We start from the raw sequence: 26,018 nt of genomic DNA on the forward strand, positions 1-26,018 counted from the left end.
CTCCGACCTGCATCTAATGGTCTCCTGGATCCCATGTGACTGGCTTCGTGGCTGTTGACTCTCCTTTGTGAACATCAGTTCTGAATGTTATTTGCTTACTATTATTGTTTGCACGATTTGTTTCTTTTTCTCTGCACTTTGGGTGTATAACGATTTTCTTTTTTTAATGGGCTCTATTGGGTTTCTTTGTTTTGTGGCTGCCTGTCAGGAGATGAAGCTGAAGGTTGTGTATAGTATACATACTTTGATAATAAATGTACTTTGAACTTTACTGTTTCAAGGGCAAATAAAGAGTGGATGGAAATGGATGTCTTTCTACTGTGTTTGCTTCAAGTTGGAATCCAAAGTACCTGTGCAGGAAATGATGTAAAAGGCAGCTTATGTACAGGAAGTGATGTTCATACAAAACAAACTACATACAAAACAAAATATGCCTCTGGAGGCCAGAAAACCTGTCTACATGCATCTCTTGTATTTGCCTCCTCTACTACACAGGCAGTGGATTCCAGGTGCCACCATTCTTTATGTAAAAATGAAAAAAAACATGCCCCATATGTCTCCTTTGAAGTTTGTCCCCCTCGCCTTAAATGCACGTCTTTCAGTTTTAGACATTTCAACACTGGAAGAAATATACTGGTTGTCTACTGTGTCTGTCCCTCCCATAATATATATTCCTATCAGATCTCTCAGGAGTCTTTGCCACGCCAGAGAAGACAGCTCAAGTTTATCCAACCTCTTCTTATTACACATGCCCTCTAATCTAGCTGGCATCCTGTTAAAACTCTTCTGCACCCTTTTCCTCTAATGGGGCAATGAAAACTGAATGCAATACTTCAGATGCAGCCTAACTAGCGTTCTATAAAGCTGCAACGTAACTTTCTGACTCCTGAACTTACTAGCTCAATTAATAAAGCATGCCATAAGCCATTTTTAACCCCCCCCCCCAATCAACCTGTGAGGATAATGGGCTTGGACTCCAAGATCCCTCTGTACATCAACACTTTTAAGGATCTTGCCATCAACTGTGTACAAATCTTTTACATTTGATCTCCCAATATGGTTTGGCAATGGGTAGTCAAAATTGCCCAGTGTAACTCCAGCACCAACCTACCCACCATCAAGGACAGATATTCAGAAAGGTGCTGGAAAAGGGCCAGTGACAACATGAAGGATCCCAGACACCCTGCTCATGGATTGTTTGTCCCACTCCCTTCAGGGAGGAGGCTACGTAGCATTCACACCAGGACCACCAGAGTCAAAAACAGTTACTTTCCCCAAGCAGTATGGCTGATCAGCACCTCCACCCACAAACCCACCCCTCCGCAACCCCACTACCATTGCTTTATCATCTCCTATCAGAGTCTCCTTGTGTACGGGTGGTCCTGTGTTTAGCAATCACTTTATGGACATACAATCAATGTATGTATATAATGTAAGCTGTCTTGTGTATTTATATTTGTTTTTTTTATTATCATGTTCTTTATATTATTTTGGTTTTTTTTCTGTGCTGCATCAGATCCAGTGTAACAATTATTTTGTTCTCCTTTATACTTGTGTACTGGAAATGACATTAAGCAATCTTGAACGTTGACCCTCACGCTTGGCTGGATTACATTTTATCTGTCATTTCTCAACCACTACTTTCTGCTTTCCATGTGCAAGCAAATTCCAAATCCAAACAATTAAGTAGCATTGATCTTAATCTTCTGGGTAAGCCTAACATAGGGACCTTTTCTAACGTCTTACTAAAATCTATGCAGACAACATAGAGAGCACGAACTGCATCAACCACCTTGTTCGCTTCCTCAAAAAAAAACTCAAGTTAATAAGACACACTTTGCCCCACACAAAGCCATGCTCATTGTCCTTAATTACGACATGGTTTTCCATGTGTTCCTAAATCCTTTCCCTAAGGATCCTGTCCAATTGCTTTCCAAGCACAGACTTAAAGACTCACCAGTTGATGATTTGCAGGATTAACACTGTTTCCTTTCTTGAACAACAGAACAACATTAACTACTCACCACTCCTCCAGAACCTTGCCTGTAGCTAGAAAACATACATATACCTTGGTCAAGGTCTCAGCAGTCTCATCTCTTGTCCCTCTCAATAACCTTGGATATATTCAATCACGTCCCCATGGACTTATCCGCCTTGACACTCTTCAAGAAACCCAACTCCTTTATGGTTAATGTCACAATGTGCTGGAATATTACCATTAGTTTTTCTGTCCACCACATCTTTCCACTTTGTAAATGCAGATACAAGGGATTCATTTAGAACCTTGCCCATATCCTTCACTTCCAAGCACAAGTTCTCTCCTTTATTGTTGAGTGGAATGTACAGAATTCCTTGAAATTTCTTTCATTCTACCTGGCAAGGACCTTTCATGGCTCCTCCTGCTCTCCGAATTCCCTTCCTGAGTTCTCTTTACAATCCTCAAAAGCTCAGATTTTAGCCTTCTAAACCTTAGATACACTTACTTTTTCTTCCTGATCAACTTCACTACCTCTCTCATTATCAAGGTTCCCTTATCTTGCCATCCTTGTCCTTCCTACTTACTAGAACATACCCATTCTGCACTCTGTGCACTTGGACTTCAAGGACCCTCCCCCCGTCAGATGTAGACTTGCCCAAAAATAGCTGTTTCTAAATTATTCTCCCTCGTTCCTGCCTAGGCCATTATTAATAGAAGGACAATTAAAAGATAACATAGCCAAATTATATCCTTCAGTGCAGTTGGAGGAAAAGGAAGTTTCAAAAGTGGAAGTTGTGTCCTGTTTGGGAAATTTTGTGCATAATGGTTATAAGTGGTCAGAGGCGTACCCGATCAAAAGGTTAGCAATCCTCTTTTGTTTCATTTGTCACCAACATTCTTCCAGGAACTTTGTAAGAAGTAGCTAGTGTGGGTGTGCAAGCTTCAGATGATCATAGATTTTGAGAGTTCTTTCAAGATGAGTAATTTGAAAGAAGTTTCACCAAGTTTTTGGAAGACATTAAAGGGGGGGAGTTAGGGGTTAAGGATGAAACAAGCATTTGCACAGCATACAATAATTACATTTTATCAAAAATAGAAATATTAATCAGAGAACAAGACACCTAGTTACATAAATAGTTTGCTTTAATTGATGGTAAGTACAATAAAAGCCAAAAAATAAATGTACTTAATTTGTATTTTTTGGAAAAAGCTGAAAGATATCCTGGGGAGTCGTGGCATGTTGTATGAGTTGAACACATCTGTGTGTTTGTTTAATAAAATCAAGCTTTTTAGAATTTTGCATTTATTATTCAAAAGACTACATTATATCAGTATTTTCATATTTGTTCATATTTGACTGAACTTGTTCATATTTTGCTGAACTGAATTGTTAAAAGCAGTAAATTAATTTGGCAGGGGAATGGGAAGCAGAGTGATAGTGCTGAGGATGAGGTAGTTGTTTTACAAAGGTAATGGGTAATGAGGCTCCTAACAAGGAGTGGCTGATAATAGGGCAAAATTACATTGCAACTCATCCTGTTGACTGCAAAAGGCGGACAAGATCAAGAAGAGCAAACACAGCACCCTTGTTATATTTGGAAACATGCAGTATATGGAATAAGGTAGATGAACTTTTGTAGCACAGTTACAGATTGACATGTATGATGTTGTGGGCATCACTAATCATAGCTGAAAGAAGATTATAGCTGGGAGTGTAACACCCAAGGATACACATTGTATCAAAAGGATAGGCAGGAAGGCAGAGGGTGTGGTATGGCTGTGTTGGTAAAAAAAAAATGGAGTCACCTCATTGGAAAGAGGTGACATAGAGTTGGAAGGTGTTGAATCATTGTGAATAGAACTAAGGAACTGCAACGGTAGAAAAGACCCTGATGTGTGTTCTATGCAGACTCTCAAACAGGAGTTAAAGGTGTAGCCTACAAATTGCAATGGGAGTTGGAAAATGCATGTGAAAAGGGCAGTGTTACAGTAGTCATGGGGGATTTCAATATGCAGGTAGATTGGGAAAATCAAGTTGGTCCTGGATCCCAAGAGGGGCAATTTCTGGAATGCCTACAGAATGGCTTTTTAGAGCAGCTAGCTTGTATTGAGCCATCTAGGAGATCAGCTATTCTGGATTGGGTGTTGTGCAATGAACCAGAATTGATTAGAGAGCTTTAGGTAAAAGAACCCTTGGGGGCGAGTGATCATAACATTCACCCTGAAATTTGAGAAGGAGAAGGTAAAGTCAGATGTGTCGGTATTACAGTGGAATAAAGGGAATTACGGAAGCATGAGAGGAGTTGGCCAGAATTGATTGGAAAAGAACACTGGCAGGGATGACGGCACAGCAGCAATGGCTGGAATTTCTGGAAGCAATTTGGAAGGCAAAGGATATACAGTGGCATGCAAAGGTTTGGGTGCCCCGGTCAAAATTTCTGTTACTGTGAATAGTTAAGTGAGTAGAAGATGAACTGATCTCCAAAAGTCATAAAGTTAAAGGTGAAACATTCTTTTCAACATTTTAAGCAAGATTAATGTACTAATTTTGTTTTGTATGATTTTAGAGTGGGGAAAAAAGGAAAGGAGCACCATGCAAAAGTTTGGGCACCCCAAGAGATTTGAGCTCTCAGATAACTTTTACCGAGGTCTCAGACCTTAATCAGCTTATCCTAAAGTTTGTAGAGCAAATTAGAAATTTATTTTAAATTCAAGACAGGTGTTTTTCTAAAATTTGGTGTTCTCAAAATTTAGAAGCAACTTGTATGTTTGTGCTATTCATTCAGCAATTATATTGGCATTATGTACTGCATTGTTTCTTATACAGCAGTGACAATGTTCACTATTCAACAGGTATTTTTGGATAAAACAGCAGAAGAATATCAAAGTATTTATATGAATTCAAGCAGCCCAGTGAATAGTGACCTTGTTTTCGATGCAAAAAGAGATTACCTATATGTCATGACAGATAAACAGGTAATTTATTCTGTGAATTAATTATATCCAATTTACTGTACCATATGTTAGACTGAAAGGTAAGCATCAAACATTGTGTTTCGTGGTATTGATTCTTCTGTCATAGTACACATACGGTTAAAATTCAGTTCTCTAAAAGATAGCCAACTTTTTTGATATGTAACCTGAAGCTGTTGCTGACTTTTTGTACATGTATCTTTTATGAAATAGATTGGAATAATGCTACAGGATGTCTTGTTGTGGCAGATTTACTTTACAGAAAATATTCTGTTTAATGACTTCAATTTTTGTACTTTAAAATGAGCAGAGCTTCATTTTTATTTTGTTAAAAACTCGTCTTTCAGGTCACTCGCCTTCCTGTACAGGAATGCATAAAGTACAAAACTTGTGATTCTTGCATTGCGTCCAAAGATCCTTACTGTGGGTGGTGTGCAGCTGAGGGAATGTAAGTACTGCCAATCTTGATGCTTTTGGGGTGATGCTGTCAGCTGTGGTTAATCTATGACCCAGACCTTCAAGTGAGACCCTGGAAGCAGTTGGAAGTAATTAATTGAGATCAAACCACTTTCTCTCATGAAGGCCAAGCACCTGAATGAAATGGCTCATTTTATTCTAATTACATGTAATAAAATATTAGATGACAGCTGCTGAGAAAACCTATAAATTTCATTTGGCACACGAGGTTACTGAATTGTTATATGCAAGATGAAAGCTACTCAAAAAATCTTAACTAAGGCTGTAAGCTTTTATGTTCTGCTTCAACAACTCATGGCTGAATTACACATCCTTTGCTACTACGAAGTATTTTCTCAACATTTTTCTCCACCACCCCCAATCCTTCTTTATTTGCGTTCCTACTGACAGAGTTTGCGTTTGAAACATTAATTCATCTATCCAGATGTTAACCACTTGTATGTCCTAGGATTATTTTTGTTTCAGTTAGTTTATTTTGTACTTTTTTTTCATCCTGTTCTCTATGAAGGGTTTCATTGGATCAACTTTCTTGCTGATTATTTCCTGCACAGGCATGGGTATAAACATTTTTCCCATCTTCTGCCTTGGCTGAGGCTGAGTTTATATTTTTAAGTTATAATTAAGCAGCCTTGTATCCACATTATTATCTGCACAACAATTCAGAAATTCTGCCCCTCCTAATTCAGCCCTTCTTGATGACTGAATGGGCTGTGAGGCCGTGGTCAAACTTATTGTGGTCTGTCTGAAGCAACAGTATTTCTGTGCCCAGTAAATTATTTGCCTTGCATTTTTAATTGTTGAGGGAAGGCGAACTTAAACTGAAAACAAACATGTAAAATATTACCAGCATATTTGTAGTTTCTTGTATTAAAATTGAAACAAATTCCATTCTTTGTTTAGGACCTCAATGGTACAGTATTCAAAGTTACTTTCTTATCCAGAATTTGCTGTCAATATAGTGTTCCTTTATTAACTTTATACCAGCTTCCTACAAATCTATTAATAATATTTGCACAGATTGGTATTGAAGTGTTTACTTATTCAAATAAATGCTTTCAGAATATCTTGGAGGCCAGAATCATGTACAGCTATTTAATCTAAACATCAGATTAATTTTTTTTAAATGGGGAGAGAAGTACCGAGGGAGAGGAAATTAAAAGTGATAAATTGGAGGTAATGATTAGATGCATAGCAGAGACCACCACAGAATATCAACGAAGAAGTTAGAGGAGAAATTGCTTTTTTGGTTTTCTCCAGGTCTTAGTCTAAGTCTGAGTCTTGATTTCAGCATGGCGAAACTGTTGGGATGGCAGAGTTCATAGTTCAGCCCAGCGAATGGTATTTTCATTCATGAATTAGTGTATTGAGAACAAGAGTGGGGCACTTATCTCATCAAGCCTGCTCTGCCATTTAATAAAATCATGGATAATCTGATTTCAACCTCAGATCCATAAACAGTGTCTACCTATAGCAGTCTTTAATAGCCTCATGTATCAAGTATCTGCATCTGCCTTGAACAAAATATCCAACTCATTTTGCACCAGCCTTTGAGGAAAAGAGTTGTAAAGCGTCCCAGACTGCTCAGAAAAAAACTATCTCATATTTGTCTTAAATGGGTGACTCCTTACTTACAGAGACCCCAGTTGTAGATTCTTCACACGAGAAGAAAGATCCTTACCACAGTCTACCTTGTTGGATGTCTCAGAGCTTGTGCATTTCAATCACAACCCATCTCAGTCTTCTAAACTCTAGTAGACATAACCTTAGCCTATCCCATTCCAGGTATTAGCCCAGTAAATTTCCCTGAACACCCTTAAATAAGGCGACCAGGGCACAATATGGTATTTCCAGCCATCTTGCCCTGTGTAACTGATGCACTATCAGTTACTCCAAAAGACTGGAAGTAGAGTAAATACTGAAAGGCTTTTGTGAACAGTAAATGATCCAACGTCCATGCTGAGTATCTGCCCTGGACTGAGGGAGGAGCAATGGCGCAATCGCCTTTATTCAGGGGTCTGTGGGAGGAGCCACAGGAGCAGTCAGCAGAGGGGCATGTCCAGACAGGTAACCCAGTTACAACATATATATATATAGAGTTTACCACAGTAACTGAAATTCTGAATATGTTGAGACCAATAATTTCAGATGTACCAATGCTTTTAATGTGTTTATCAGTTGCTCAAGGAGGTCGGACTGTGCCAAAGCTGGTGAAAAAGACCATTGGCTGTGGAGTTTGCATAAGAGATGTGTGACAGTAGTTAGTGCCGTTCCTGAGAACATGAGTCGAAATCAACAAAACCTGGTAAGCATCATTACTTGTAGTTCAAAGTTTTAATGTTAGATAATGTCCTGGAAGTAATGACTAATTTCATGATTCTGTTTGTGTGTTTAAACATCCTAGTTGTAATATTTCTCAAGAAATTCCAAGAATGCTTGATAATTGTCCATTTTCCCTGGTAATTGCTTCAATTTTTCGTGATAACTGCATTAAGTTTTTCCAGAAAATAATGTGCCAATAAAAATTACATTTTTAAACAAATGCATTTATTCTGACCATTCTGTTGGACAGAGTTGTAATTTCTTCAAAGAACCGTATCAAGTTCTTGCATCTTCGGACTTTGTAAAGTGGTTTGCAGTTACAACCAGTATTATATTTAAATACAACTTGAGGCATCTGCTCTGATTGTTATGTATTCTGATCACGTCAATTTATAAACCATGTAAAATAATTCTGTATCTTTTTAATCAGGTACAACTGTACATTGACCCTTTCCCTGCTCTGACAAACGGTGACCGGATTGAGTGTATTTTCGGTGATGTTAAAGAGGCTATAAGGAACTTCACAGAAGGGTCTGTAACTTGTCAGTCTCCTCCTTTGGATCATATCAACGCTACACCTCCGGGTCAAGGTGAGTTCTCACACTGAAGGGTATTTGTTGAAGGAGACTAAAAGTACGCTTTGAACATTTGAATTGTGAATTTAAGTATGATAAAAACATGTTGCCAAGGCTGCTTTTTTAAAAGTATCAATGGTTATACTTGAATTAATGAAAATATAAAGAATTGTCTATAGCTATTGTCAGTCACAAACGAAAGGCCTTTGTTTTTAATTTACTTACATAATTAGGAAATACTTGTATCCTTGCGATCTAGTGACTCCAGGGGAATGAAGCTCAGTAAAGATCGATGCCACAGAACTATTAGAGTGTGTCTCTCGTGCTTGCTTCACCACTCCTGTCAGAGGTCACCATCAGATATTAGTGAACCATTGTTGCTTGTAACCATTATTATAGTTAGGAGAGTTGACACAATGCAGGAAATCAGATTTAAATTAAGTGCAATCATAACATTGTGTATGATGATAGGAGAAATATATTGAAAACATTATTTATCACGCAATTATTACCAGGGAGAATTTGCAAGAACTTCTGTAGATAACTGAGAGGATACTTTGGAAATTCACTCCCGATCATTACCTGAACTGGAGAAATAGATTAGTATTCCATTTGAGGAGCTACATCGTTCTGAATTTTTTTTTGCTTATCAAATTACATTCCATTTGCAGCATTTTCAATCTGAATTTAATTGTTACTTTTTCTGATTCAGATTCAGATTTATTTATCACATGTACATTGAAACATTGAAATAGATTGTTTACATTAACAAACATCGCGACCAGGGATGTGCTGGGGACAGCCTGAAAATGTAGCCACACATTCTGGAACCAGTGCAGTATTCCCACAATGCTCAACAGAACACAACAAAACAGAACATAGCAACCAACAGCAGGACAAGGCCCTTTATTGTTTCCAATGATATACATAAAGTTTCTCAGATTTGGTTAATACCTCGATGAGCATGTGTATGGAGATACCACAAAAGAAATTTCACTATTTGAGGCATTGATCGTGTGGATAGCCAGAGGCTTTTTTTCCCAGGGCTGAAATGACTAACACGAGGGGTTTAAGGTGTTTGGAAGTAAATACAAGGGGAATGTCAGAAGTTTTTCACACAGAGAGTGGTGGGTGTATGGAATGCATTGCTGGTGACGGTTGTAGAGGTGGATACGATAGGGTCTTTTTAAGAGATAGTTACATGGAGCTTAGAAAAATAGAGGGCTATGAGGTAGGGAAATTCTAAGCAGTTTCTAAAGTAGTTTACATGGTTGGCACAACATTGTGGGCCAAAGGGCCTGTAATGTGCTGTAAGTTTCTATGTTCTAAGTTTCTCAAGAATTCTTAGTCGTTTATCTTTGAACTGAAGTACACAGCTGGTGATAATGATTCCTTCTCTTGTAATACATGATACTATGCTTCCCTTCAACCTGAAATGCAAAACTGGAATTTGATTTCGTTACAACATGTTCTTTAAAATGTTGAACATAAAGTAGAATTAAAATAGCATTAATATATTTTCCTCTGTAGATTATGCTAATGTTGAAGTATATCTGCAGTATGTCAGCGGAGGAAAAAGTGTAGCTTTCACAAGGACATATTATTCATTTTATGACTGCAGTGCTGCTATGAAGTTGTTTCCAAATATTCCGTGAGTACTTCTCCATTCTAAAGTAATTGAGCACACCAGTTAAAATGTGTGTTGTCACTTTAATGCAGCTGTGCATTATTGTTTCATTCAACAGTGTGTGTTTTAGGGAATACTGATTATTAATATTTACCCAATAGGTTGCTCTATGGCTGTACCAAGGTAAGCATTACATAGGCAGAAATTCTGTGTTTTAAGAAGATTATTTCTGAAGGTTATAAGGGAGGGGGAGGGTGGAAAGGAATGAGGAACTCTCACGAGTCCTTGAAGGAGAAAAATTCAGTTTAAGATTTGAGACCTCATACACAAGTCTGATTGCTTTAATGGTTAGTTGGTAGCGTACAAATTTCTCACCTGTATTACTGTTATTGACTCAGACAAAGCTCTATTGTTCAAACATGAGATAACTAAATCCATCACATTCTTGTCAGTAAATGAAAGAAGATGTTTATTATACAGTGGTGCTTGGGCTCTATCTAGGAGCATGCTTTAGTCTTCAAATTTGTTTAACTTGGTATGCAGTGTTCATGACTTTCCTTGGCTCCTAAGGAGGTTAAATATGCCCTCCTTCAGCTTATTTGAAAATTGCTGCAAGTGTCACCATTTATAGTTCTTTATGTTCATTCATTTTTTTTCTGAAAGAGAGAGTCAACCACATTGTTGACATCGGGGTTATGTAATTTCAGAGCAACCTCAATATATTTTCGCTGTAACTTAATATCATTGTACCAATAAGCCAGTGCCAATGTTTTGCTGAGAGATTATTTTCCATGAAATGTTGATCAATTTCATTTACTGTATGGTGCTAATGAGATGTTTCACTTAAGGTTAGCAACAGTAGTGTTAATCAGGGACTTAATAATTGTTAAGAGTTAGTAATATACATGGCACGTTTACTTTTTAGGTGCGCCTCCTGTGTAGGGAGCAATTGGACCTGTCATTGGGATATGGCTGAAAATATGTGCAAAGATGGCAGTGGAAAAGAAGGCCAACCCAATATCGTTAAAAGTAAAATGGTAAGATTTGGCTTGTTGTCCAAACTGCTACAAACTCAAATGAAAATAAAAAAAAACATGTAATTCAATAAAGAAATATTTCACCAATTAATAAAATATCCAGATTAGATTATGAGGACACTCAGTCCTCGTTTATTGTCATTTAGTAATGCATGCATTAAGAAATGATACAATGTTCCTCCAGTATGATATCACAGAAACACAAGACAGATCAAGATGAAAACTGACAAAAACCACATAATTATAACATATAGTTACAACAGTGCAAAGCAATACCGTAATTTGATAAAGAACAGACTATTGGCACAGTAAAAAAAAAGATCTCAAAGTGCCGATAGCCTCATCATCTCATGCAGACGGTAGAGGGAAGAAAAACTCTCCCTGCCATGAACCTCCAGCGCCGCAAACTTGCCGATGCAGCACTCTGGAAGCACCCGACCACAGCTGACTCTGAGTCCGTCTGAAAACTTCGAGCCTCCGACCAGCCCTTCAGCACCGAGCACCATCTCTGCCAAGCGCTTCAACCCCGGCCCCAGCCACCAAGCAACAGGCAAAGCCGAGGATTTGGGGCCTTCCCCTCCGGAGATTCTGGATCGCACAGTAGCAGCGGCAGCGAAACAGGCGTTTCAGAAGTTTCACCAGATGTTTCTTCGTGCTTCTCACGTCCGTCTCTATCAAAGCAGGATTGTGCACGGCATCCTACTTAACAAATAACAGATATTCATTCCGGAGTGGCCGCTGCGCGCTGCGTCGCGCCGCCATCTTCTCTTCAATAGAGCTACTATAGTGCAGCTATTTGCTTTTGGTGGGTTGATACAATTAAAAAATAATAATTTCACATAGTTTTCATTATAAAAGCAAAAGCAGAACTTAATATTAGAAACACAAATAGAAGAAGTATAACCTTTACAGTAGAAACTGGATTACATCCTTGCCTTTTGAATTAGTTCCCCTGACTTTAAATAAAGCAAGGTTAAAAGCACTTTGGTCTTGCATATTTAACATACTTGACTTCCCATTTTTAATGCCATGGAAGCTTGCCTCTCATTTGAACTATTTATGACACCATATTAAGTATTTAATTTAATTTGACTACTTAAAATGTAAAAATACACACTTGTATATAAGACAGTTGCATGGAATTGAATTTCTTATTTCAAGACATTCACCCATATTGGTGAGAGCTGGTGATCTTCAGCTTCATCGTAAAAATAATTGTTTGTATATGAGCCAGAAAGTGAGTACTGTGGGTCAATTTTATCTTGAGGAGAATAAAGATTAACAAGGTAATAAGAGGCAAGCCACGGTTTTCAGAATTCAATGATCTTGTAAACTTGCTGGTACCCAGCTGAGTCCAACTTTTCCACCTTTAATCATCATTGCTTTTGTTTGGAACTCAGTAAAGACTGGAGTTTTCTGCTTGCTGTTGGTAAGGACTTGTATATTTGCCCATCTGTCCTTCTTGCCCTGGGCTTGACTTTCTTTCCTGCCGTTGTGCCTTATCCAAAATGACAAAACCTGGAAGATGACCAGTGGCTCTTAAAGAAATAAAAGACATTGAGAGAGAATTACGCACTTAGCTGAGTGCTAGAGGAAGAACAAAGTGGCTTGGCACTGGAGGAATGATGATTGTGAATGCCTGCAAGAAAATGGATCTCAGCGTAGTATATGGTGACATATACATTCTTTGATAATTGATTCACTTTGAGCTCTTTGGAACTTTGGTTAGCAATCTCAAAAGGTTAGTTGGCAGCTGCTTGCATCGTTTGGAAGGCAAATGGCATATTGGTTCCTTTTACAAAGGTTGGAAGTTAGATGTCGGGAAGGATTGTTGCAACTCTGTAGGATACTAGGGAGTCCACTCTTGGAGTACCATGCACAGTTATGGTCCCTGTGTTTAAGCAAAGGATATACTGGCATTAGAGGCTAATACTGGACATGAGAGTTGTTATAACAAAAGCAAAATAAATTAGATCTTCTCCTTCAGAGCAATGAATGGTGATCTTGTTGAATTATACAAGAGCTTTCGGGGGCATAGCTATTTAGATGTTTCCACAAGTCGGAGAATATCAACTAAGTTACTTAACAAGGAGATGTTCGAGAATTTCTCGCAGAGGATGGTGAACCTCTGGAAATCTGTACTCCACGGGGTTGTGGAAGTCAGATCATTGGGTATATTTAAAGAAGAAATAGCAAAGTGACCCCCAGGGACTTGGAGGCTACGGGGAACTGGGATAAAGTAGGAGGTGAGTCCCTGGACAGTCATCCCAAAATTATCTGGAATGGTGGGTAACCTGTGAGGGGCCACACACATCAAAGTTGCTGGTGAACGCAGCAGGCCAGGCAGCATCTCTAGGAAGAGGTGCAGTCGACGCTTCAGGCCGAGTCCTGACGAAGGGTCTCGGCCCGAAACATCGACTGCACCGCTTCCTAGAGATGCTGCCTGGCCTGCTGCGTTCACCAGCAACTTTGATTTGTGTTGCTTGAATTTCCAGCATCTGCAGAATTCCTGTTGTTCTGTGAGGGGCCAAGTGGCTTTCTCATATTTTCCTGTGTTCACATTGTGTTGAGTATGAACTTAAAATAGAAAACTGGGAGAAGCTGCTTCTAATATTCCATTGCTAGAATATATTCCACACACTGGAACATTCGAGCATGAGAAAGGAGTAGAAATAGGCCCCTTTGCAGCCTGCTCACCTCTCAGGCACAGGGATGTTAAAAGAGCATTGTATTTATACTGTAAGAGTGAGAATAAATGCAAGGAGTTATGCATGTTTGAAATAACAAATGAATTGTGTTGTGCTTTGCATGGTTGTTGTAGTGGGATGTAATTGAAGAAAGGGAACTGTAGATTTTAATAAAGGAGTGGGTCAAAGGAGTATTGAGTAGACAGCCAAACAATAACAACTAGAAGACCCAGAATGTAAGAGTCATTCAGGTTTTGCTTCAGTGATGATATGGGACTTGCCAATATTGTTTCCCAAGCTGATGGCCAAAGACTCCAGACTTGAATAATTTATTGCAAAGGCAGATATTGTGTTGCTTAAGTAAGAAGAACCGCTTTGTTCTCATTCAGATGTAGAAAGTGTCTTTTACAGACAAAATGTAAAAGTTGAATAAATTTTAGTTTATGATCTACAAATTATCAAAATAAAACCAACCAAATACTGGAATATAACTTGGTCATCCAAACAAATAGGTCATTACAGAAGTGGTGATGTCTTTCAGGACTTCCTAACCAACAAGTGTATTATTTAAATATTGTCACTTTTGCTATACTATACCAGAAATCTAGCAGTCAATTTGCCAGGAGCAGACTCCCATAAAATTATAGGGAAAGACCTCTAAAGAAAGGCCCACTGCTGACCAGAATGGGATCATGAGCATTTTTTCCCCATCTTTAGAATAAATGGGACCTCAGTTTAACGTTTTAGCCAAAGGAAAGTACAGTATTGCTTTGTTAATGCACTGGTGTGTCAGTCGAGATTTTGCTTCATCAGATTATTTCTTTGTTCTGTGTTGAATTGTATTCCTGGAGTGGAATCTGTCCTCTTACGCTTTCTTATTTTCTCATTCTTTAATCTAAATGAAGTTTGCTGTTGTGAGAGTGGTTGAGAACCCCCCCCTCACAAATGAAAATGCAATAACAAAAATTGAGAAATTTTATACGAATGGAGCTGTTTGGTTGAAGTAGAAAGCAGTCAATATTTTAGGCAGGTACCCTTCCAAAGACTTTGTCAACATTTATGTTTTTGTTACTACCTGTTCTCCAAGTTGTTGAATTGACTTTTTTTTTTAAAGTTTAGTTCTGTGCTGTTTGTTTGTAGGCTGAAAAGTGTCCACAATTTGGAGATCCTACACCATCACTCATTCCAGTGGATGTAGAGAGAAGTATTACATTTAAAGGAAAAAATTTAGATTTCTATCAGGTAAGTTCAAAAAGAAAGTGTTTGATTTATTTAGTTTGCGAAATGGGAGATGGGCAATTCAGTTTCCATGTGTTTGATTCACACAGGGGAAGAAGATGACACTGGTAATTACTAATAATTTCAGAGACAAGACGTTTAGAGTGAACAATACCACATTAGGTAACTTTTCCAGTGCTATTAAGGTTAGTAATGCAACTCAATGTGCTGCTTGTAGATTGATGTAATTTTATGATTTATTAAGCTTGCAGCTATTAATAATGGTATTAGTAATAATAATTTATGTAGCACCTTTTATACATGAAAATGCAGGCTCACATTGCTTTATATAGATTGTAAAGATAAATCAATATAGTCATAAAAATGAGAGACGGAATTAAAAAATAATAAGTGAAAACAGAACCAGAATCAGGTCATTAAATTTGTTGACTTTGCGGCAGCGGTAAATGCAATTCAAAATAACAGCAGAAGAAGACTGAATTACAGTAGGTGTGTGTATGTGTGTGTGTATTATATATATATATATATGTTTGTTTTTGGATGAATTAAACAGTGCAAAATAGAAATAAAAGTAGTGAGGTAGTGTTCATGGGTTCAATGTCCATTCAGAAATCAGATGGCAGAGGGGAAGAAGCTGCTCCTGAATTGCTGATTGTGTACCTTCAGGCTTCTGTACCTCCTTCTTGATGGTAACAGTGAGGACATTATATAGAATAAAATTAATCAAATATTAAGAAATCCATAAACCCTTAGGTGACTTCAACATTTTTGTAATTTTATGCATGTAATAAATAATTAATTCATAACCATACAGTACAGAAGCAGCCCCTTCCGTGCAACGTTGATGTTGATCATCGTGTCCGTCTGTACTAATCCCATTTCCCAGCATTTGTATCATTGACTCCTGGGTCTTGGAAATTCAACCACTCATGTAGGTATTTGTTAAACGTTGTGCCTCCTCCACCCTCTTAGTGCACCGCAGATTGCAATCGCGCTTGGGTGAACTTCTGTTTCCTTTAGATCCCTACGAATCCTCTTACTCCTCACCTTAAACCTAAGTCTTCTGGGTTAAGGCATCTCTGTTAGGAGGTCGACCTGTCCATGTCCATCATTTTTGTATGCAGGCATTCCCCAGGTTTTGTTTTTGAGAATTGTTCTTAACCCGAACTGTTCATAGGTCAGGAATGGACTACAGTGTGTGGGAGAGGGTCGGAGAAACAGCTCTAAATGGGAAGAGTTAGCAAGCACAAGAAGAGCCAGCCTCTCTGACTAGGTGAGCGAGTGAGCACATCCAGCTCTGCTCACCTTGTTTCACCCCCTCTATTTGTTATGGGTCAGTGGAGGGTTGGCGGGGGGGTGGTCAGGGTATTGGGAGGAAGGAAGAGAAGGCAAGCAAGAATGCCCCATTCCCATCCAGCAGAAGATGCCTGTGGTAACTTCTACTTTGAAAAAGGCACACTCAACAACTTCATGCCAAAGAAACAACTTTATCTCAAACTTCAAAATGTTACGTATATACAGAGGGTTTCACAACCCGTACGGCATGGCGGGGACACTATGTACCGAGGGCCACCGGAAGAACAAAAACGGAAGTAGATCCCCCCCCCCATCCTAATTAGTATTAACTTACTTTTAGTTACACTTACATTACAACACTTCTCCCCCTTTAAAATCCAACATCCCCAAATGTAAAAAACTAGGAAATAAAAAACAGTGGTGTTATTAACTTGCGTACCCCTGAAAACTTATACTAGTACCTTAGCAACAGTTTACCAATACAAAACATCTGGAAGACATGACAGATTCAACATTCAAACTAACAATGCAAAATAAACTGTCCCACCAAAGATTCAGTCTGTCAGGAGGTTTACGAGTGCGCTGTGATCTGCGCACTATCCCCGGTGACCCAGCAGGCACTGCTGGTGAGGGTGTTTTGGATGGGTCTGGTTTTGGGGGCGTGAGAGGGGTCTGTGTGTCTCTGTGAGAATGTCCATTCTCCTCAGGGGACCCGGACCCCTCTGCCTGCGTCTCGCCCTCTGGTAAAGTCACTGGTGGACATGCTTCCACCGTAGTCTGTCTCACAAATGGAAACTCCATGGAACTGTCTGCCTCTGAGCCGGTATCATGACGCAGGCGCACATGATCCTGACGTCGGCCATCAGTCAGCTTAACAACATTGGAGATGGGACCACTCTTAAGAATGGGACCCCAGGCTGCCATTGCTGACTGCTTCTCACATAGACATTGTCATCCGGTTTTAACTGCCTCTCTCACGCCTGTTGATCATGTCCCCCCTTCTGCTTTTCCTGCTTTCTCTCCACTTTTGTCTTCATATCCAGGCGCAGCAGGTCCAATCTTGACTTGGGCCTATACCCCATCAGCATCTCTGCTGGAGTGCGGGCAGTCATAGTCTGTGGTGTGAGGCGGTACTTAAACAGGAAACGTGAAAACCGAATGCTAAGGGAGTCCCCTGTCATCTGCTTCAGGCCTGCCTTCACTGTCTGCCAGCCCGCTCAGCCAAACCATTTGAGGCTGGGTGGAAGGGGGCCATCCAAATGTGACGAATGCCATTCTGCCGCATGAACTCACTGAATAGTTCACGAGTGAACATCGGGCCATTATCAGTGACCAGAGTGTCAGGCAGTCCGTGGACTGTAAACACTTGCCTGAGTTTGTCTATGGTTGAGGGGGCTGTGATGTTGCTCATGATGTGGCTTCGATCCATTTAGAATGCGCATCTACCATGACAAGAAGCATCTGCCCCATGAAAGGGCCAGCAAAGTCCAAATGTAGCCTAGACCAGGGGTGGTCTGGCCACTCTCATGGGTGCAAAGGAGCTGGTGGTGGCATATTCTGATTAGTCTGCAATTGCGTGCATGATTTTACCTTGTTCTCCAGATCCTGATCCATTCTTGGCCACCAAACGTAGGATCTTGCTTTTTCATTCGAGACACTCCTGGGTGAGTCTCATGAATTTCCTCCACAATCTGTGAACGGCCAGGGGGAGGCACGATGACCCTCGCCCCCCCCCCCCCCCAGAAAATGCAGCCATCCTGCAGAGTTCTGTCTTGCGTTTGGCATAAGGCCTCAGTTCCTCTCTTTCCATGACTCTGGGCCAACCTCGTAAAAGAAAAGTCTTGACTTGGGACAGGACTGGGTCCCCCTCTGTCCACTGCTTGATCTGGGTTGCCTTTACATGTGTCTCTGACAACCTCTCCAATGTAAACACAGTCTCTGGAGGCACATGTGTATTAACAGGTGTCTCAGGTAAAGGTAGTTGACTCAGTGCATCGGCATTTGCATTATTCCCACCCGCTCTGTACACTATAGTGTACTGGTAGGCTGACAAGGTAAGAGCCCAACGCTGTATCCTGGCTGATACAGGATCATCAGTCTTACTGAACAGGCTCATCAGTGGTTTGTGGTCTATATAAATTGTAAATACGCATCCATAATGGTACTGATGAAAGCGTTTGGCCGCAAAAACAATGGCCAGACCTTCTTTGTCTAGCTGTGAATATCCCTTCTCTGCAACTGTCAGGGTACATGAAGCAAAACCAATAGGCTTCTCTGAACGGTCCTCCATTGCATGTGAGGGAACTGCCCTGACTCCATAGGGCGAGGCATCACATGCCAGGGTGATCTCCTTGTCTGGGTCATGGTGAACAAGCAGCTTTGTTGAGTGGAGGAGTTCTCTCACTTCCTTGAAAGCTTTCTCCTGCTCTTCACCCGACTGCCACTTAGTGTCATTGTGAAGCAGCTTATACAGTGGGGTCAAAGCCCTTGAGAGGTCCGGAAGAAACTTGCCATAATAATTCACTATGCCCAAAAATGATCTGAGTTCCGTGTCGGTCTTAGGGCTTGGGGCCTCCTTAATAGTTCTCACTTTGTCCTCCACAGGGCAAAGCCCCTCAGCTGTGATCTTGTGTCCCAGGTAAGTCACACTCGATGCCAGGAACACACATTTTCCACGTTTCAACCGCAGCCCTGCGTCTGCGAGCCTCTTCAGCACCCGTTCTAAGTTAGCCAGATGCTCCGCCTCCATAGCCCCCGTGATCAAAATATCATCAAGGTACACTGCTACGTGTGGAATCCCCTGCAGCAAAGTGTCCATTGTCCTTTAGAAAATGGCAGGGCTGGACGCCACTCCAAACACCAGGCGACTGTACTTGAATAATCCCTTGTGCGTATTAATTGTGACATACTCCTTTGAATCCTCGTCGAGCAGCAGCTGTTGGTAGGCGTGGCTTATGTCCAGCTTTGTGAACAGCTTACCCCCTGACAGGTCATCCACCGGTGGCAACGGGTACTCCTCCAGCCTAGAGACCTGATTCACTGTAAGCTTATAATCCCCACATATCCTCACCATTTTGTCTGCCTTCAAAACTGGAACAATGGGAGCCTCCCACCTTGAAATCTGGACAGGCTCAATAATGCCCAGCCTCTGTAAACGTTCCAGCTCCTCCTCGACTTTGCCTTTCATGGCATAGGGCACCGACCTGAGCTTAAAAAAACGTGGTGTATCCTCAGGGTCGACATGGAGTTTCACTGTCACACCCTTCGGTGTTCCCAGCTTGTACTTGAAAATATCACTGTACCGCTGCAGAATGTCCTCCGTCATGTGTGCATACTTAATTTCGTGCCAGTTTAGCCGGATTTTGCGAAGCCAATCACAACCCAAAAGACTGGGTCCCCTGCCCTTAGCTATCACTAGCCTGGCTTCAGCCTTCTGACCCCTGGCTGAAATGTCCACATATAACACCCCTAAATGAGGTATGGGCTGCCGCGTATAGGTCCTGAGTTTGAGCTTTAATGGCCTAATGGGAGGCAGGTTGGACCCCCATGTCCTCCTGTAGGTCTCCTCACTAATGACCGATGCAGTAGCCCTTGAATCAATCTCAAACTTAATCTCCTTTCCCCTGACAGTGACTGTGGCATAACATGGTTCAGGCGGTTCCTCATCTGTTTCCACTGCAAACATGTTGTAGGCACACGCTGCCTCTTCACCTGCATCTTCTAGATGGTGTGTGGCTGCCTGAGCCTGTTGAGCTTTCCCCTGTCCAGGCTTAATCTTACCCTTTGAACTTCTGCACTTTTGAGCTAAATGGCCCTTTTTGCTACAAGCATGGCAGACAGTGTCTTTGAATTTGCAATCATTTGCATAGTGCGTCCCCCCACACTGGAAACATTCCACCCGCTTTGCCTGTTTACCAGTCTCCCTTCTGACTTGGTGCACTGCCGCCGACTGCGACCCGATATCCTTAACATTATTAGCAGCAACCTCCATGCCTTGGGCAATCTCTAAGGCTTTCTTGAAAGTTAACTGTGGGGTTTCCCCTAACAGGTGGCGTTGTATGCCGTCATCATTAATGCTGCATACGAATCGATCACGGAGCATGTCTTCCAACACCGCACCGAAATCACAATGTTCCAACAGCTGCCGAAGCTCGGCCACAGACTGACCTGCCTTCCTGAAATGGCTGTGAAACTTGCACCGTTGGACTATCACAGAAGGTTTTGGATTGTAGTGGTTCCCCACAAGTTTCACCAGTTTGTCAAATGGAATTTCCCCCGGTTTCCGCGGTACGGCTAAGTTCCTTATTAGCTTGTAAGTCTTTGCCCCACACACACTCAGGAGAATAGAGTGCTCCTTAGCTTCCTCCGTAATTCCATTAGCACAGAAAAAGTGTCCCAGCCTTTCTTCATACTCTGGCCAGTCCTCGGCTTCTTCCAGGAATTCACAGATAGTTCCAAACGTAGCCATACTGAACGTGAAAACTCCCGTTTGAAAAACATGCTGACACGTTCACAAAATCAGTTCACCTTGTTGCCAAAAGTATGTGGTAACTTCTACTTTGAAAAAGGCACACTTGACAACTTCATGCCAAAGAAACAACTTTATCTCGAACTTCAAAACGTTATATATATACAGAGGGTTTCACAATCCGTACGGCATGGCGGGGACACCATGTACCAAGAGCCACTGGAAGAACAAAAACGGAAGTAGACCCCCCGCCCCCCCGATCCTAATTAGTATTAACTTACTTTTAATTACACTCACATTACAACAATGCCCATAGCAGCCGTCAAATCTATCATCTGCTCCACAGATGTTCAAGGCTTCAACACCTGTTGATAAGCCAGGTGTTCAAAACCTGCGGAGCTACCTGTCTCTTTATCAGTGCTCCCTCAGCCTTTCCTGCTCAAAGGGAAAGAAACCCAGCCAATCCAGTCTCTCATTACGAAGTCTAAAATGTCTAGTAGAGGCAACATTCTGGTAAATCTCCTCTGCTTTGTAATCCTGTCCTTTCAGTGCAGTAGCAATCAGAAATGTGTGCAATGATGTGTATCCACATCCTCTGACTCCATACACATATTGTTCTTACTCGGATATCTTAAATAGATTTATAACCATCATGAGATTTTCCTTAATCTTTCCATCAGTGATATTCTGCAGCATCTATTTGCCCTCCTAATTTACTTAAATAGCCCCCTATACATTTTATTTTGAAAAGGCCTCGCCTTTTTTCGGTAATATATACCTTTTTTTCTTTGTCAAACCCTCTATAATCCTTGATATTTAGGGCTCCCTGGACTTGCCTTTCCCACCTTTCACAATTACAGTAGAGCTACTAGGACTTGATATTTCAATCCCTATGGTAAGTTGGCACTCTCAGGAATACAGATTTCCCCCGCCATCCAAAAGTAGAGCGTTCCTATGAAAGGGTTCGTAAGCCGGAATGTCGTAAAGCGAAGAAGCAATTACCATTTATTTATATGGGAAAATTTTGTGAGCGTTCGCAGACCCAAAAATAACCTACTAAATCATGCCAGATAACACATAAAACCTAAAATAACAGTAACATAGTAAAAGCAGGAATGATATGATAAATACACAGCCTATATAAAGTAGAAATACTTTTCTACAATCATTGCCTGCACTGTTCGCTGTAGCGAAAATCTCACGCAAGCGCTGTCCGTAGAAACACGGCGCAAGCGCTCTCCAGTAACCTTTAAGCTATAAAGCTGTCAAATCATACCAAATAACATGTAAAAATACACAGCTTATACAAAGTAGAAATAATGTATGTACGGTGTAGTATCACTTATGGGAATCAGGAAGACAGCTTGCTGAGCACACTGATGGTGGTGTGTTAGACTGAGTCGTTGGAGTTTGGGTGGTGCAGTGGCCCCCACCCTCCAGACCGCTGAGCGATACATTGCCGCGAAGCATGCAGGGGTACAGCAGTAGCCGGGAGGCACACAGCACATCTTTAAGAAAAAAGCTGAAATAAGCATGTTAATTAATTAGGTGCTGCCCAGCACGTAATTGTCGGCCCAGATCAGAGGTGATTGCTGATTGCGTCGCCTCTGATCTGGGCTGACATTTACGTGCCGGGTGGCACCTAATTAATTAGCATGTTTATTTCGCCTTTTTCTTAAAGATGTGCTGGGTGCCGCCCGGCTACCACAGCATTCTCCGCGAATCAGTATCTGTCTGCGGCCTGGGGGTTGGGGTGGTGGGACACTGGGGTGTCATTTCGTTGTCTGTTTCCATTAGGGCAGGCAGCTCATCTCCAATGAATACCCGCTTGATGTCGAAGGTCGAGGTTCGTCGTCTGCTGTGGCTGATGTGGAAGGCTTGCTTGACTGCTTAGCCTCCGCATTTTTCTATCATACAGTTCTTTGTAAGGACTCAAACCATCTTGCAAATATGCCCTAAACGGACGTACCCTTTCAAAATTAAAGTCGTACTTTATCATTGCAGCGAAAATCTCACGCAGTTGCTTCACGTTCAGTTCGCTACTGCATTCAGTTTCGATTGTTATCCTTTCCTCTTCCAATTGCATCAGCTCTTCATCTATCAGTTCTTGGTCATGGGAAGCCAAAACCTCTTCAACATCATCTTTGTCAGCTTCCACAAGCCAAACTCACTTTGTCCTTACTTCGTTCATCACGATCGAAACGCGTAATTATATCTAGTTTTACGCTAAGTGTAACACCCTTACAAGTTCTTTTAGGCTTTTCTGATACCTTAGAACTCATCTTGCAAACGGCTGCTCACAGGCATGTGTTTAAGCAATGCTGGCTAGAATGCTGTTCCAAATCCGGGGGAGAGCAGCTGCTCGGGGCGCGCGCTGCTTTTTTCGCTCGCTGCCTTTTTTCGTAACAGTGAAAATGCCTGTTAGCGAAAACAGGGAACTAATGTAGGTCTTTCGTAACAGTGAGGTTTCGTAAAGCGAACGTTCAAGAAGCGGGGGACACCTGTACATTAGTTCAGAACTCTGATAATTTCATGTTTAGGAGACTCCCGCTCTTTGGATGTAGGTTTACTGACAGCTATCGGCTTTTGGGGCATGTCTGCCAGGCTCTTGTTTCATGTTTGAAATCGTCCTTCCCCTAATTCAGCACTTTAATTTCTGGACAACCCTTCGTTCCTCTCTATACCTCACTAAGTTACAGTGCCCAAATACTAATTCACAGGTTTTTCAACGTCTAGTCTGACATCATTCTCTAAGGCTCGGTCTAGTACTTACCCTCCTTTTAGTAGGACAATCTATGTACTGGTTCAGAAAGCTCTCTAGTATATAGAACAACAAAGAACAGTGCAAGCCCTTCAGCCCATGATGCTGTGCTGTCCTTGTAACCTACTCCAAAATCTATCTAACCCTTCTATCCTAGGCTGCCCTCTGTTTTTCTTCATCCTACGTGTCTAAGAGTCTCTAAAATGTCCTCAATGAATCTGCCTCTATCACCACCTCTGGCAGTGTGTCCCATGCACTCACCACTCTCTGTATAGTAAAGAAAAGTCATAACTCTGATATCGCCCTATTCTTGCCTTCAACGACCTTAATAGTATGCTTTCTTGTACTAGCCTTTATATTCCTGGGGGAGAAAAGGCACTGTTTGTCCACCCTATCTTTGTCTCTTATCATCTTCTATACCTCTATCATGGAACCTCTCATCCTCTTTTGCTCCAAAGGGAAAAGTCCGAGCTTGCTCAATCTTTCCTCTAATCCAGACAGTCTCCTGTAAATCTCTTCTGCATCCTCTCTGAAGTTTTCACATCATTCCTATAATGGAGCGACTGGAACTGAAGTCAGGATGGCCTGTCTTGCCACACTTTTTACAAGCTGGAGGGAGGTACAGGCCACCTTCTGGCTGCACAAGACTATCACAGCTTCAGCTCGTCCTGTTTGCTTCTTGTCCTGAGTCAAAGCATTAGATAAGCAAGGCATGAGAATGTGTCTTGGCGAATGTTTCTCAAGCTTTGATGCTTACAAGTTTTGATGAAGTGGAGGAACCTTACCATGCAGTAGACCAAGAATAGTCCAAATAATAACTTGTGTAACACCAAAATGTACTGTTTACTTGTGTGCTGCTTTTAAGATTAGCTAATGCACTCTAGTAAAAGTCCTCTGTTTATTATTGCAATTTATCACATGAATGAATTTTATTCCCTTGAGGGATGCTCTGAAGCTTTTCTGGAGTAACATATTAAATCCTAGCACCACCACCACCAACACCACCACCACCACCACCACCACCACAACAACAACAACAACAACAAGAACAACAACAACACACACACACACACACACACACACACACACACACACACACACACACACACACACACACACACACACACACACACACACACACACACACGCTTCCAGGCAGCAGAGAGAAATGATTAAACCGTGAATATCTGCCTGGTTACACGAGAGAATGAGCTGCATTAGTTGTCTTGGTTTGGAAATCTGCCCACATTGTATTGCTATTAAACAATTATCTATCTTGATCCTGGGACATGCAGTTCACTGATTGTTGTGAGAGATTTTATTTTAAAGAAACTAGATATACTGTTTAGCAGCAGTGAGTTATTTCATGGCCAATAATTGCAGAGTTGATTAAGTTTGATCTTTGTTTTTCAAGTGTGTAGTGCTTGCACAATGGTTGATTTGAATGACTGACCACCTCTCAGCAGTGCACAGCTTAGATCAGGTTCTGAGGTGACTCACAGCAGGAGTCCGGCTCACAGGCACTCTGGTTTGAACATTGAATGACATCCAAACGCCAGGAATATTTGGGAAATCCTGGATCCTTTAAAATCCCGCACAAATGTATTTTTCTTGAACGTGTAGACTTCTGTATTCCTGCTACCTTCCCAATTTTCTGGTTGAATTTGCCGTCTGCACATGTGATTATCAGACAGGATTACTCTATTGTTTTACTAGTATCGAGCCGCAATGTAGAGTGCGTTTATGTCTGTGCTTCTCCACCTCCTATTTTCCCTGTGTTCACAAGCCATATCCCCTCCCCCTCACTGCGAGCAAAGGGTAAATGGGGGAAAGTCCTTTCTCCTGCAACTGAAAGGATGCCATGAAATAACTTGTTGAAATTTTACTAACCTCCTTCCTGGAAGTGTTAATTGTTCAACTTTTTTCCCAATATAGCTTCACTACGATAAAAATGATACGCTTACCCTTCATTTCTCCGTGCAAGTAGACGGGAAGGCTATTGACAGTAGATTGGAAGGTAAGTGAGAGATATTTTAAGGAAAGTCTCAGAAATTGGAAAACTAAATTCAAGAATGTGCGGCAATTTGAAAGGACAGTATTAAAATTGGTATTATCTCTAATAACGTAGTATGTTCCTGAAAATCCTTCTTGCCTCCTCCACTTTTGCAAGTGGTTGTAATATATAAAAATGAGGATGATTCCTGGAATGCAGGGGCTAACATATGAGGAGCGTCTGTCGGCTCTTGGATTGTATTCATTATAGAAGAATGAGAGGGGATCTCATAGAAACGTTTCGAATGTTGAAAGGGTTGGACAGAGTAGATGTCGAAAGGTTGTTTCCCTTGGTGGGTGAGTCCAGGACAAGAGGCCGTAGTCTTAGAATTAGAGGGTACCCAGTTAAAACAGAGATGAAGAGAAATTTTTTTAGCCAGAGGGTCGTGGATTTGTGGAATTCGTTGCCACATATGGCTGTGGAGGCCCAATCATTGAGGGTGTTTAAGGAGGAGATTGACAGGTATCTAATTAGTCAGGGTATCAAGGGATATGGGGAAAAAGCTAGAAATTGGAACTAGATGAGTGA

At 41.2% G+C, this 26,018-nt stretch overlaps 1 protein-coding gene across 5 annotated transcripts in view; it reads left to right on the forward strand.

The window, feature by feature from the left end:
• Positions 1–26,018, forward strand: part of LOC140187008 (plexin-B2-like) — a 254,710-nt gene that overhangs the window by 161,468 nt on the left and 67,224 nt on the right. For all 5 annotated transcript variants that reach the window (XM_072241869.1, XM_072241873.1, XM_072241870.1 and 2 more), the window contains 9 exons: positions 4,832–4,954; positions 5,299–5,399; positions 7,604–7,730; positions 8,178–8,337; positions 9,853–9,973; positions 10,875–10,986; positions 14,814–14,915; positions 15,002–15,097; positions 25,373–25,454. In XM_072241869.1, the coding sequence (XP_072097970.1) occupies positions 4,832–4,954; positions 5,299–5,399; positions 7,604–7,730; positions 8,178–8,337; positions 9,853–9,973; positions 10,875–10,986; positions 14,814–14,915; positions 15,002–15,097; positions 25,373–25,454 (1,024 nt within the window). The remainder of the gene's footprint in view (positions 1–4,831; positions 4,955–5,298; positions 5,400–7,603; positions 7,731–8,177; positions 8,338–9,852; positions 9,974–10,874; positions 10,987–14,813; positions 14,916–15,001; positions 15,098–25,372; positions 25,455–26,018) is intronic.

This window comes from Mobula birostris, chromosome 23 (assembly GCF_030028105.1).
Source record: "Mobula birostris isolate sMobBir1 chromosome 23, sMobBir1.hap1, whole genome shotgun sequence".
Lineage (NCBI taxonomy): Eukaryota > Metazoa > Chordata > Chondrichthyes > Myliobatiformes > Myliobatidae > Mobula > Mobula birostris.